We start from the raw sequence: 15394 nt of genomic DNA on the forward strand, positions 1-15394 counted from the left end.
GAATAGTGTGAAATGCTTTACATTGAGAGGGATCGGAAAGGAAAGAGACTTGGAATTATTATGTCCCCAGGAATTACGACTTGGAGATGCTGGTGTTGGACTGGGCTGGGCAAAGTTAAAAATCACACCACACCAGATTGTAGTCCAATAGGTTTATTTGGAAGCAGGTAAGTGCGGTCTGAAAGCTAGTGCTTCCAAATAAACCTGTTGGACTATAACCTGTCATTGTCTGATTTTTAACATTGCCCAAAATTTATGCAGCAAATGTGAAGTAGTTAGAGAGTCAGAGTCATAGAGATGTACAGCATGGAAACAAACCCTTCAGTCCAACCTGTCCATGCTGACTAGATATCCCAACCCAATCTAGTCCCACCTGCCAGCACCCGGCCCCTATCCCTCCAAACCCTTCCTATTCATATGTCCATCCAAATTCCTCTTAAAGGTTGCAATTGTACCAGCCTCCACCACATCCTCTGGCAGCACATTCCATACACGTACCACCCTCTGCATGAAAAAGTTGCCCCTTATATCTTTCCCCTCTCACCCTAAACCTATGCCCTCTAATTCTGGACTCCATGACCCAGAGACTTCGTCTATTTATCCTATCCATGCCCCTCATAATTTTGTAAAGCTCTATAAGGTCACCCCTCAGCCTCCGACGTTCCAGGGAAAACAGCCCCAGCCTGTTCAGCCTCTCCCTACAGTTCAATTCCTCCAACCCTGGCAGCATCCTTGTAAATCTTTTCTGAACCCTTTCACGTTTCACAACATCTTTCCGATAGGAAGGAGACCAGAATTGCATGCAATATTCCAACAGTAGCCTAACCAATGTCCTGTACAGCCGCAACATGACCTCCCAACTCCTATATTCGATACTCTGACCAATAAAGGAAAGCATACTAAACGCCTTCTTCACTATCCTATCTACCTGCAACTCCACTTTCAAGGAGCTATGAACATGCACTCCAAGGTCTCTTTGTTCAGCAACACTCCCTAGGACCTTACCATTAAGTGTATAAGTCCTGCTAAGATTTACTTTCCCAAAATGCAGCACCTCGCATTTATCTGAATTAAACTCCATCTGCCACTTCTCAGCACATTGGCCCATCTGGTCAAGATCCTGTTGTAATCTGAGGTAACCCTCTTTGTTGTCCACTACACCTCCAATTTTGGTGTCATCTGCAAACTTACTAACTGTACCTCTTATGCTTGCATCCAAATCATTCATGTAAATGACAAAAAGTAGAGGACCCAGCACCAATCCTTGTGGCACTCCACTGGTCACAGTCTCCAGTCTGAAAAACAACCTTCCACCACCACCCTCTGTCTTCCACCTTTGAGCCAGTTCTGTATCCAAATGGCTAGTTCTCCCTGTATTCCATGAGATCTCACCTTGCTAATCAGTCTTCCTTGTCGAACGCCTTACTGACGTCCATATAGATCACATCTACTGCTCTGCCCTCATCAATCTTCTTTGTTACTTTTTCAAAAAACTCAATCAAGTTTGTGAGACATGATTTCCCACACACAAAGCCATATTGACTATCCCTAATCAGTCCTTGCCTTTCCAAATACATGTACATCCTGTCCCTCAGGACTCCCTCCAACAACTTGCCCACCACTGAGGTCAGGCTCACCGGTCTATAGTTCCCTGGCTTGTCTTTACCACCCTTCTTAAACAGTGGCACCACGTTTGCCAACCTTCAGTCCTCCAGCACCTCACCTGTGACTATCAATGATCCAAATATCTCAGCAAGAGGCCCAGCAATCACTTCTCTAGCTTCCCATAGAGTTCTCGGATACACCTGATCAGGTCCTGGGGATTTATCCACCTTTAACCGTTTCAAGACATCCAGCACTTCCTCCTCTGTAATCTGGACATTTTGCAAGATGTCACCATGTATTTCTCTACAGTCTATATCTTCCATATTCTTTTCCATAGTAAATACTGATGCAAAATATTAATTTAGTATCTCCCCCATTTTCTGTGGCTACACACAAAGGCTGCCTTGCTGATCTTTGAGGGGCCCTATTCTCTCCCGAGTTACCCTCTTTTCCTTAATATATTTGTAAAAACCCTTTTGATTCTCCTTAATTCTATTTGCCAAAGCTATCTTATGTCCCCTTTTTGCCCTCCTGATTTCCCTCTTAAGTATACTTCTACTTCCTTTATACTGTTCTAAGGATTCCTCAATCTATCCTCTCTATACCTGACATGCTTCCTTCTTTTTCTTAACCAAACCCTCAATTTCTTTCATCATCCAGCATTCCCCATACCTACCAGCCTTCCCTTTCGCCCTGACAGGAATATACCTTCTCTGGATTCTTGTTATCTAATTTCTGAAGGCTTCCCATTTTCCAGCCATCCCTTTGCCTGCGAATATCTGCCTCCAATCAGCTTTTGAAAGTTCTTGCCTCATACCGTCAAAATTGGCCTTTCTCTAATTTAGAACTTCAACTTTTAGATCTGGTCTATTCTTTTCCTTCACTATTTTAAAATGAATAGAATTATGGTCGCTGACCCCAAAATGCTCCCCCACTGACACCTCAGTCTCATGCCCTGCTTTATTTCCCAAGGGTAGTTGCAGCAGTAAAATAAATTATATAGTTGGGTACTTCTGTTTATTTTGGATATTACATTAGAACATTGGGAATAGCTTTTTACATAGGTTACTAATGAGGCCAAATCTGAAGTATTTTATGCAATTTATAAACACCTTCACAAGAATATAGGTAGACTGGAAAAGACTCAGCATCAAGTAATAAGGGTAATTGCACGTCTCAGAGACTACATTATAAGAAAAACTCAGGCAATAGAATATATCTTCACTTGAAAAAGTTAAACAATATGATATGGGTCTTTAGATTAATAAAATGTGCAAGAATGATTTATAGAATCCCTAAAGTACAGAAATAGTTCATTGAGTCCACAAAGAGTATTCCATTCAGATCCCCACACTTGCTGCAGCCAATCTATCTAACCTGCACAAAGAAACCAGACCACCCAGAGAAAACCCACACAGACATGTGGAGGGGTGCAACCTCCACACAGGTGGTGACCCAAGGCTGGAGTTGAACGCAAATCTTTGATACTGTGAGGCAGCAATGCTAACCACTGAGCCACCCATAAGCTGTGTTGCACTAAGGTTGAGGGAAATAACTATCTTAGTTTGACAGTGAACAAAGAACTCAAAAAATATGGATTTTAATAATTTAGTTGTTCCAAAGTAATAATAAAGTACAGCCTACCAAACTTAATTCAGAAATAACATACTGCATTTGGTAGAATTCTGAAATAATAGCAGAAAATACTGGGAAAACTTCAGAGAGAGACAGTTATTGTTTCAGGTCAAGATATTTTGTCTGTTCTAATGAATGGTCATGACCTGAAAATTTTAAGCTCCGTTTCTTTTCTTCTCTCGCTGTCTGGACACAGACAATGTGGGCATCACTGGCTAAATCAGGACTAATTGCCCAGAGGGTAGTTAAGAGTCAATCACATTGCTGTGGGTTTAGAGTTACATTAGACCAAACTAGGTAGACAGCAGATTTCCTTCCCTATAATGAACCAGATAGTTTTTTTTGCCTTTTAACAACAATTGGCAGTAGTCATGTGGTCATTAACAGTGCAGCCTTCAGTTCTACATTTTTATTGAATTTAAATTTCACCATCTGTTAGAGTGGGCTTTGGACATATGTTGCCAGAACGTTAGACAGCATTCTAGAGTCTAGGCCAGTGGCAATGTCACTATGACACCTCCCCTGCTAGATATGTTGACTTTTTTTTCCAGAATTTGCTGCTTTTATGCTTGGGTAACTGTTATGATTAAAAATAATTTAAAGTAATATCAAATGAAAAAGGAAAATGAGAGTTATATAGATGTCCTCTGGGTCTATAAGGATAATGAAATTATTACAGCTAGAGATTTGCTTGAGCCATTTCGATTAATAAAAATACCAATATCATGGCAGGGAAGAGGGAAATCCATGTTTGAAGCAGTTATGCACAGACTGTGGGTGCAATTTTTTCTTATTCAAAACTTTCTCTTGTCCTTCAGTTCTCAGTATCTGTGAGAAATTCCTGACAATATCTGTTGGACAATCCCAATATTTCCAATACCTACTTTCCCATCACTTGCTCATATCTTTTTTCTGTTCTTTTAGGTCTTTCTTAGTGGATCAAACTGTGCTTCCATCTCCTGTTTCTCTTTCAAATTATGTTGTGGTGGAAAATGATTAAAAGGCTTATTCAAGTGAAACTCTGTTGAATGGAACAGCAACTAAAGTTTGGTTATCTGACTAATATGCGGATGCTAATAACAGCATCACAAATAATAATTGTCTTTCCTTACTTCAGGTATCCTATGTAAAAGCCATTGACATCTGGATGGCTGTCTGCTTACTCTTTGTCTTCTCTGCACTGTTGGAATATGCAGCTGTTAACTTTGTGTCTCGTCAACATAAAGAACTGCTGAGGTTTCGCCGGCGAAGACGCCTGCACAAGGTAGAGACTAGAGAGATAAGAAAAAGACCCCTTTTGTAAAAACACACTTGATTAGGGTATAACTTGACAGATAGAGACAGAGGACTGTTGGTTTATGTGTCTATAGATAATGATATGAACCCAAACTGAAGAACAAAGAAATTATTTCTTCAAGATGTGTGAATTATAATTAGTATTTTCCTAGCACCTTTCATACAGAAATATATATCAACGCGCTTCACAGAAAACTAATTATTGTTGAGATTATAAGGAGAAATCAGTAAAGACGTGATCAACGATAGGTGTTAATAGCAGGAGAGACAGAAATAGAGAAATTTTATGAAAGGATTGTTTCAGCGAACAGCCTGGACATTTGGAGGTGCAGTTATTAATGCTGGGATAAAAGGTGTGAGATGTGCACCAGAAACCAGTTAGTGGAAATATAGAATTCTTGGATTGTTGTGGGATAGGTAAAGGTTACAGAGATAGGAAGGAATGAGATCTTTAGAATTGAAATTTGGGGTGCCTTAATGAAGGGTTCTTCTTATCAGAAAATAAATACACACTTTCAAGGAATTTCTTTACTTGAAGGTAATGACCATTTGTGAAAGGGAGAAAGCATCCCTAACATTAAAAATTGTGTCAGGAGGAACTATTACTGGGATTGAATTTGTGTTTAAATGACTTGGGCACCTTGCTGAGATATTTGTATAATTGATAGTCACAGGTGAGGTACCAGAGGACTGGAGGGTGGCTAACATGGTGCCACTATTTGAGAGAAGTGTTAAGGAAAAGCGAGGGAACTATAGACCGGTGAGCCTGACATCAGTGCAGGGCAAGGTGTTGGAGGGAATCCTGAGGGACAGGATTTACATGTATTTGGAAATTATGGTATTTGTAAAGGCAACGACCGATTAACAGTAGTCAGCATGTCTTTGTACATGGCAAATTTCACTAACTTGATTGAGTTTTTTGAATAAGTAACAAAGAGGATTGATTAAGGCAGAGTGGTGGATGTGATCTACATAGGCTTCAGTAAGGGGTTTGAAAAGGTTCCTCATGGTAGACTGGTGAACAAGGTTAATCACATGGAATACAAGGAGAACTAGCCATTTGGATACAAAACTGGCTCAAAAGTAGAAGCCAGAGGGTGGTAGTGGGGGTTTGTTTTTCAGAATTAAGGCCTGTGACCAGCAATGTGCCACAGGATCATGCTGTACTGCTTTTGCCATTTATATAAATGATTTAGATTTGAACGTGGGAGGTATAGTTAGTAAGTTTGCAGATGACACCAAAATTGGAGGTACAGAGGACAGCAAAGGAGTACAAGAGGACCTTGATCAGATGGGCCATTGGGTTGAGGAGTGGCAGATGGAGTTTAGATAAATGTGAGGTGCTTAATTTTGGCAAATCAGGGTAGGTCTCACACATTTAATGGTAAGGGACTGAGGAGTGTTTCTGAACAAAGAGACCTTGGAATGCAGGTTCATACTTCCATTAAAGTGGAGTTGCATGGAGATAGGGTAATGAAGACAGTGTTTGGTATGCTTGCCTTTATTGGTTGGAGCACTGAGTACAGGAGTTGGGAGGTCATGGTGTGGCTGTACAGGATATTGGTTGGGCCAGTTTTGGAATAGTGCATACAATTCTGGTCTCTCTGCTACCAGAAACTTGTTGTGAAACTTGAAAGGGTTCAGAAAAGATTTATAAGGATATTGCCAGATTTGGAGGGTTTCAGCTATAGAAAAAAGTTGAACAAGTTGGGGATGTTTTCCCTGGAGTGTCGACTAAAGGGCATAGGTTTAAGGTCAGAGGGGAAAGATTTAAAAGGGACCTAAGGGCAAATTTTTCACTTAGAGGCTGGTGTGTGTATGGCATGAGCTGCCAGAGGAAGTGGTGAAGGCAGGTACAATTACAACATTTAAGAGACATCTGGATGGGTATATGAATAGGAAGTGTTTTGAGGAACATGGGCCAAATGCTGGCAAATGGGACGAGATTAGGTTAGGATATCTGGTCAGCATGAACAAATTGGACCGGAGAGTCTGCTGCCATGCTGTACAGCTGTATGATTCTATGACTGTATGACTTTGATCTAAATTCAGATCATGACAACAAATGAACTGCAAATTATGGTATCAGGCTGCTTTATTGATAATATACTCATAGTGTTAAGCATTAAGGGTTCACGGTGTATTATCTTTCTTTATATTTGTGGCAGGTGGGAGTGGCATATAAATGTGCCTACCAAGATGTTAGGGAACTGAATTTGTCCATAACTACATCCATTGCCAATGTTACATTTCTACAGATCAGAGTCAGATGTGGAATAAAACTGACTTCACTTCACTCCTTCAACTCAATCCTAGAATAGCATTTTTATTCTCCCCACCATAATGTTTCCTTTCCAATCATTCTTACGGGTTTTCCTTAATACAAATACTCACACCATGTTATGCCTAAATATCTCAGAAAATTGCACAATAAAATATTTTTTGAAGTGCCATGTTTTCTTAACTATGCAAATAAAATAGTCAGTCAGGCAAAAAGGCAATAGACACACAACCATTTGGTATTAGCTGAGCTTGACTTCTAATTTAATACTTTAAGAACTAATTATGAGCAATTTCGTATTGGATTGTCGCTTCAACATGACTTTTCATAAGGTCTTTGCAGTTGCTATTGAGAATACATTTCCACACTATCAATCTTGCCTAATGTAAATCCATGCTGCAGAGGTGAACATGCGGTAGATCATCCAAGTCTCTCTGAATTTTCAATTATAATAACGGAAATGATTTATAAGAGAGCACAGTGATCGTCAGAGTAGTACTGCCTGGCATCAAGATGCCCTTGAAAAATTGACGTTAAAGGGAATCAAAAAGGAAATATTCCATTGCTTAATGTCATAAATAACACAAAGGAAGATGATTAAACTCCAACAACTGCAATCATTTCAGATGTACAGTATCACTGCAGGAATTCCTTGGTGTGGTGTTCTTGCAACAGCTGTCTTCTACTGCTTCATCAATGAACTTTTCTCCATAAGGTCAAAAGTGTGGATATTCACTGATGATTGCAATATTTGGAATAATTTGCAACTTTTCAGATAATGAAGTAACCCAGATCTGAATTGAGAAAGTCCTGGATTATATTTGGCCTTGCAATGGTAGTTGGAAAGGAACATTCATGCCACATAAATGCCAGACAATAACAGTCTCCAAAAAGAGAGCATCTAAACAGGTACTATTGTCATTCAATGGTGTTATCACTGCTGAGTGTCTTTCATTAATGTCCTCAGAGTTACCATTGGTCAGGTCAGAAGTAGAAATAAGCCAGTTCAATAAGTACAGTTAAATGAGCAGGACAGAGGCTGGAAATTCTTTGGCAAGTAACTAATCTCTGACACCTCATCCACAAGATTCAAGTCAGATGCATGTTACAACACTCTCCATTTTGCTGAAAGAGCTCAGTTTCACCAGCACTAAAGTCGATCGATACCATACTAGACAAAGTAACCTACTTGATCAGCACCCAAATGATCTTAAACATTTATTCCCTCTATCATTGAAGTGTTAATGTTTACCATTTACACAATGCACTGCAGCAGCTTATCAACATTTTCTTCGATAGCACCCTCCAATGTCATGGCCAAGGGTAGCAGAAATAAGGGAGCATCAGCACCTGCAAGTCTCCCTCCAAGTCCCACATATTCCTGAAGTGGAACTATATTGTCACTCCTTCACTATCACTGGGCCATAATTCCGAATAGAGAACTTTGTGGGTGTGTCTATACCACATGGAGTGCAACGATCAAGAATGTGGCTCAACACCACATTCTCAAGGGTTATTAGAAATGGCCAATAAATGGCCAGAGATAGTCACATCCCCCATGCAAAAAGAAAAAAGTCAGTTGGAACTCCATTGAAGTGTATTTTTGAGCCATCAGAGGCAGGTATATATTGAAATTTCTTCACAACTGAATTCCCTACCTCTGCCTCATATGCATGGAATAAGCAGAAACTAGGCATGGGAATATCTTTGGTGTGATATGAACATAAATGCATTTGGCAAGATCTCTTTGACCAATACTTGTAATTAATTCATAAGAACCATATCAACCTTTTTAGTTGATCAATAGATCTGATTGGTACTCATTGTAATGAGTTAAACAGGCGTTGGATCAAATATGTGTTGACCCCACTGGAACTAAAAATTCTCATTGACCTGGTAACATAAGAGTCTGTTGTTAGTACTTCAGGCATGTTACACATCCTTAAAGGGGAAACTTTATTGTGGATCCACCATCCAAAAGTTACAATTGTTAATGACTTGAGTTGAAAGTGTCTCTTTGAGACAACAATATAATGTTTGTCAATTCTTATAATCATTGGATTATGTCAATGCAGTAAAATAATAGCCACTAAAAATATTTTGCACCCCTTTTGCCAACAATTTCGAACACCAGCACAGATACTGAAGATTGTACTGATAAAGATTGTACTGCACAGAATGGAATAATGATGAGCACTTACTAGTGATATGTAAAGAGCAGGGACATTCTGGTAAATACCTTTGTTTCCAATACAGCTAGCCTGCACCATATTAGGAAGTCTGGTGCTGGTCAATGGTACAGGAAAAGAAATACTGGCTATGCTGACTGAAGGATCAATCACTTGGTTCCTACATCGATGCCCAATAAATTGGTAGATAGTGCAGAGCCTCTCTTTGTAAATCTGGGAAAGGATTATTTCAAGAAAATCAAACTTACAGGGAATGGTGTCTTCCATTCTGGTTCAGACTGAGCACAAGTGACACAGTAAGGGATGGAATTGACTTGTGAGTTGTGCCCTAATGATCCAAGGCCCCCAGAGTCATAATTCCATGTTCACTGCCAGATATGTATGATGGGAACAGAAAATGGTGTAATGGCAGGTTCTGTCAGTCTGGGTAAGGTGCCTGCTAATCTGCTTGGCAGATTTTATTTCAAACAACAAACATGAAAAATGAAATATTATCATTATGTTGTTTTCCAAAATAAAAAGCCTAGCATTGAATTTATGCTGATTTGCCAAAGATTGCAGTTAATGTAGTTTCCAGTTAGATGCAGGAGCTCACTCTGAGTTCATGGGAATATTCACATTCTTTAGGAAAAATGTGGAAGATCTTATGTTCTTTGAGGACATTCCTCTGCCTTTGAACTTTTGGAAATGATTTCTGTTCAGTATTTTTGTGATATTGATAACAATAATCTTGCTGCTTCATTCAATCTGCAAATGTTTAGTATGTGGGGATTAAGAGCAAGACAGGATATTAACATTGGAAATCAAAATCATAGTAAACTGACTTGGCCCCATATTTGTTGACAAATTATATTCTTGTAGATTTACAGTTGCAAATTCATCTGCCAATCAGTTAATTGTTTCTCAATCAAATCTTCAGCTTTTGGTCATTGAGCAGGAATGGGAGTCAAGAACAGTCAAGAGAAATTGTGGTGACAGACAAGTATCTTGGCAGGCAGCTCCTATCTGCAATCCCACCTCAGGAAGGGGTACAGGTTAAGAACTGGGTTTGTATGGCAGCTTTTATGTGGAATAAATGAACCTCAGGTTGGATACTGTAAGACAATCTGCAGAAGCTGATCCTATCTAACAGGTACAAAGTATTTGCTATTCATGAGGATAAAGATTAAGAATGACAGATAAAATACAACTTGGAGCAGGAGACTGTCTAAAAGGGGGAAAAAAGAGAAACAGAAGAAACATAATTGAGGCGATTTAATAATAACAAAGTCTTTTGGCCTATCTTTGGAAATGGGATGAGACTTCCATTTGGCATAATAACTATTGACAGAACAATGGACTTGCAACCATGCCTCAAAAGGATATTGAAATGGTGAGAAAAATTCAGTCATAAAAATATTGACAAATCCTTCAGCTGAACAAAGCCCAGCTTCATCCACACTTGGATGAGATTCAAGAGATTTACTGACAGTTAATTCCTTCCTTTATGTCCTGTAGCCACAGTATTTGTATAGCTTGTGAAGTTAAATTTATAGTCAATTGCAATCTCAAGAACGTTAATGCAAGGATTCAACAATTGTAACAAGTATCAGGAGGAGATAGTTAGCTTCTTTTCCTTGTTGGAGATAATTATTGTCTGGCATGTTTGTTGTATGGGGATGTTATCTGCCACTTTATCAGCCAATCTGAATGTAATCCAGGTCATACCATTTCAGAATTTCACAATTTGAACTCTGAGGACTTTTGCAAACTTTGGAATTATTTTACAAAAATATTAAATCTTCTTTTCATTTGAGGTTCACCTTGTGATTGCTTCCCAGAAAAGCAAAAAACTTACATACTCTTTATCTGGGTGCTTTCATAACACCTGAATGTCAAAGATTCTTTGGCAATGAATCTTCCATTTATGTGAAAGAGGAAGTAGTACACAATGTATAAATGGCAGCGTGTGAATGTAACAAGATAAAAAAAAAAATTTGGCTTCCCTCATGATATTATACATCAGTTATGAACTTATCAGACATGAATCCATGATGAAAGTGGGCTTCTGTCATGTTTGATGCAGCAGAGTTGGTATTGGTTGATGTGATTCAAGTCTACAGGAGATTCCTAACAAAGTGTCAAAAGTTTGTTACAAGCATCAAAAGCTGTGTTTTTAAAACAGCCAGGACACGTAAAATAATAGTAAAAAAGACACAGGATATTTTAAAAGATATTTTCACTACATTTTGGTACTGTTTCTATTAGAAAGTACTGTAAAAGTGTGAGCAATTACTGATGCTGGTCAATGTAATCGTCAACCTATCTTATTTCATGGTCAGATCCTTATGACAGATCACTGCATTAATTCACATCAAGACAGTAGCTTTGAACTTGAGAAAACCATTTCTATTTACCTTTCCAAAGGTTTCAGATTCACCAGCTTTCCATTCATTTGACAAACTCTCAAACCTGATGTAGCTTTAAAACTTCTGCACCTGTGGAGGAAAATGGTATACATACCCATTTATAATGGAGACTCCAACCTTAGTAGACACTCCCCCTTCATAAAAAGGCCAGAGGAGAAATGAGTTTGGGTTGGATATCTCCTGTGTTCATAAAAGGAGGGAGACAGAAAGTAGGAAATTATGGGGCAGTTCATTTAACATTTGTTAAATGGAAATGTTAGAAGCTATTATTAAAGATGTTTTAGCAGGACACTTGGTTAAATCCATTGCAAGGTCAATACAGTTTAGTGAAAGGAAAATCATATTTGACCAATCTAATACAGTTCTTTGAGGAGGTAACCCATGCCATGCAGATGGGAAACTGCTTGGATATATTATACTTTGATTTCTAGATTGCATTTATGAAAGTGCCTCATTTAACATTATTGCAGAAAATAAAAGCTTTTTGTGTAGGTGGTGGATTGTTGGCATGGACAGAAGATTAGTTGATTAATGGGAAGCAGAAAGTTACCATCAATGAATCTTTTTAAGGTTATCACAATCATGTGCCGTAGGGATGTAACAATATATATAAATGGCATGAATGACAGGACAGAAAGCATGTTTGTCACATTTGCTGATGACACAAGTGTAGAAAGGAAAGTAAATTGTTGTCTATGTCCTCTTTACAAAGAATATATAGATAGGTTAATTGAATAGACAAAAATGTGGTAAATGGAATGTAATGTGAGAAAATGTGAAATTGTCTATTTTGGCAGGAAGAATTAAAAGAAAAATATTATCTAAATGATGAGAGATTGCAGAACTTTGAGATGCAGAGGGATCTGGGTGTCCTAGTGCATGAATCACAAAAGGTTAGTATGTATAGTATGTATGCAAATAATCAGAAAGCTAACAGAATGCTATTATTTATTATCAAGGAAGTGGAATACAAAAGTAAAGTGGTTATGCTTCAGTTATACAGAGCACTGATGAGATGTATCTGGAGAACTGTGTCGCCTTATTTAAGGAAGGATATAAATGAATAGCATACAGTTCAGAGAAGACCTCCCAGGGTAATACCTGGAACAACTGGATTGTTTTTTTCAGAAAGGATTGGATAGCTTGGCTTCTACTGGTGACTTACTTGAAACATCTGAGATCCTGAGGAAACTCGTCAGGGTGGACCTTGAAAGGATGTTTCATTTTATGGTAGAACCTAGAACGAAAGGTCACTATTTTAAAATCACTATTTAAAAATCATTCATTTAAAACAGAAACTGCATTTGTTTTTAAACTCAATGTTATGAGTCTTCAGAACACACTTCCTGTAAAGATGGTGGCAGTAGTGTCTCTGAAAGGTGTTAAGGCAGAGTTAAATAGACTCATGTAACAAACAAGTACAATCAGATCAACCATGACCTTAGTGAATGGCTGAGCAAGCTCAAGGGACTGAAGGGCTTACACCCATTTCTTAATCACAGGTTTATTTGAAAATTGGAGTTTCTCCAAGAAACAAAACTTAACTGTGGCCATTTGTGCACTGAAATGTGACTTTGTGCCCAGATGAAGTTTAGATAGAAGACTCCAAGCTAATTTCTTTCTATCCACTCTCTGTTCCCCATTAGCATTTTGAAAAGTCACTCAAATTGGCCTTTGTATTCCCAAAGCTTTCAGATGCTAATATAATTTCTCGACATAATGTAACCCTTGGAGGCCAGGTATTCTGCTCCAAGATCAATATGTTGTTGCCCAGGTGTAATGCACAGAACTATTCATATTATCCCTGGCACAGTCGAACCAGAGTTTTGAATAACCAAAGCATAACTTTGTGAATTCTAGTCTCCAATATATGAAGGGCAGCATTCCTTTTTGATTATTTACTTACTGTTCCTGTTCATCACATATTAATGATCCATCTTTATGTCTTCTGCAAATTTTGACATGGAATTTTCTATCGTAATAGCTAAGTTGGTAATAAATATCATAATTAGTTGAGCATTGAGCACAGATCTTTGTGACACTCCACTAGTCATATTCTGCCAATTGGAGCACATAGCTATTATCCCAACTCTTTGTCTCAGCTAATTAGCTACTCAGCTAATTTTCTATTCAGGTGAGTACTTGGCTTTCAATTTCAAAGGCTTCAAATTTAATGGCCTCCAATGAGGGATTTTCTTAAATGCTGTCTGGAAGTCCACATAAAATACCTCCTATGCTCATTTTCCAGTCTCTTACTTTAATCACCTCTTCAAAACCTTCAATCAGTTCTTCAGGCATAATCTACCTTCTACAAATCTACCCTGACTCTATCTCTGGCCAGCTGAAAATTTTCAACCTGTTCAGTCTCGCTGTCCTTAATTCCAGACACTTACCAGTATAGCACCAACAGATGTTAAGTGACCTGTCGACACTGACCTGAGTTTCTTCTGTCAGCTTTCCTAAATGACAGAGTAATGTGCACAATTTTTCAATCTTTAAAAACTTTGAAAGATTAAGGTTAAGATATTTGCAATGTTCTTGTTTTGGACTCTTTCATGTATTTGCCCATATTGATGTGAATTGGCTAAAATTATTGCAGCTTCATCCATACTTTACTAAGTCTGCTAAGTAAGCACCTCATCAAATCAGGGCAGATAATATTCTGACCCAATCAATCATAAAGTCACAGTCATAGAGATGTAAACAAGGAAACAGATCCTTCGGTTCAACTTGACCATGCCGACTAGATATCCTAAATAAATTTAGTTCCATTTGCCAGCATTTGGCCCATATTCCTCTAAACGATTCCTACTCATAACCTCATAGGGTTGCCTCTTAAATATTGTAAATGTACCAGCCTCCACAACTTCCATACATGTATCGCCATCTATGTGAAAAGTTGCCCCTTGGGTCGCTTTTAAATCTTTCCCCTCTTGCCTTAAACCTATGTCCTCCACTTCTGGACTCCCCCACCCACAGAGAAAAGATCTTGTCTATTCATCTGATCCATGCCCCTCATGATTTTATAAACTTCTGTCAGGTCACCTCCCAGCCTTTGATGCTCCAGGGAAAATAGCTCCAGCCTATTTAGCTTCTTCTCATAGCTCAAACCCTCCACCCTGGCAACATCCTTGTTAATCTTTTTTGAACCCTTACGATTTTCACCTCATTTTTCCTATAGCAGGGAGACCAGAACTGAACATAATATTCCAAAAGTGGCCGAACCAAGGTGCTGTACAGCCGCATCATGAACTACAAGCTCCTATACTCAATCAAAATAATCAAAAGATATTTTATTGTTTTATGAGATATTTGTATCATCGATAGTCACAGGTGAGGTGCTGGAAGACTGGAGGTTGGCTAATGTGATGCCACTGCTTAAGAAAGGTGGTAAGGACAAGCCAGGGAACTATAGACCAGTGAGCCTGACCTCGGTGATGGGCAAGTTGTTGGAGGGAATCCTGAGGGACAAGACATACATGTATTTGGAAAGGCAAGGACTGATTCAGGATAGTCAATATGGCTTTGTGCGTGGGAAATCATGTCTCACAAACTTGATTGAGTTTTTTGAAGAAGTAACAAAGAAGATTGATGAGGGCAGAGGAGTAGATGTGATCTATATGGACTTCAGTAAGGCGTTCAACAAGGTTCCCCATGGGAGACTGATTAGCAAGGTTAGATCTCATGGAATACAGGGAGAACTAGCCATTTGGATACAGAACTGGCTCAAAGGTAGAAGACAGAGGGTAATGGTGGAGGGTTATTTTTCAGACTGGAGGCCTGTGACCAGTGGAGTGCCACAAGAATCCGTGCTGGGTCCTCTACTTTTTGTCATTTACATAAATGATTTGGATGCGAGCATAAGAGGTACAGTTAGTACGATTGCAGATGACACCAAAATTGGAGGTGTAGTGGACAGCAAAGAGGGTTACCTCAGATTACAACAGGATCTTGACCAGGTGGGCCAATGGGCTGAGAAA

The 15394-nt window shown here is 38.8% G+C and overlaps 1 protein-coding gene across 1 annotated transcript in view; it reads left to right on the forward strand.

Annotated features, from left to right (window-relative positions):
* The window catches only part of glra1 (glycine receptor, alpha 1), a 157522-nt gene that overhangs the window by 102445 nt on the left and 39683 nt on the right, over positions 1–15394 (forward strand). Inside the window, exon 8 of the mRNA XM_060836892.1 lies at positions 4358–4504. Coding sequence (XP_060692875.1) covers positions 4358–4504 — 147 coding nt within the window. The remainder of the gene's footprint in view (positions 1–4357; positions 4505–15394) is intronic.

This window comes from Hemiscyllium ocellatum, chromosome 16, assembly GCF_020745735.1.
Source record: "Hemiscyllium ocellatum isolate sHemOce1 chromosome 16, sHemOce1.pat.X.cur, whole genome shotgun sequence".
Lineage (NCBI taxonomy): Eukaryota > Metazoa > Chordata > Chondrichthyes > Orectolobiformes > Hemiscylliidae > Hemiscyllium > Hemiscyllium ocellatum.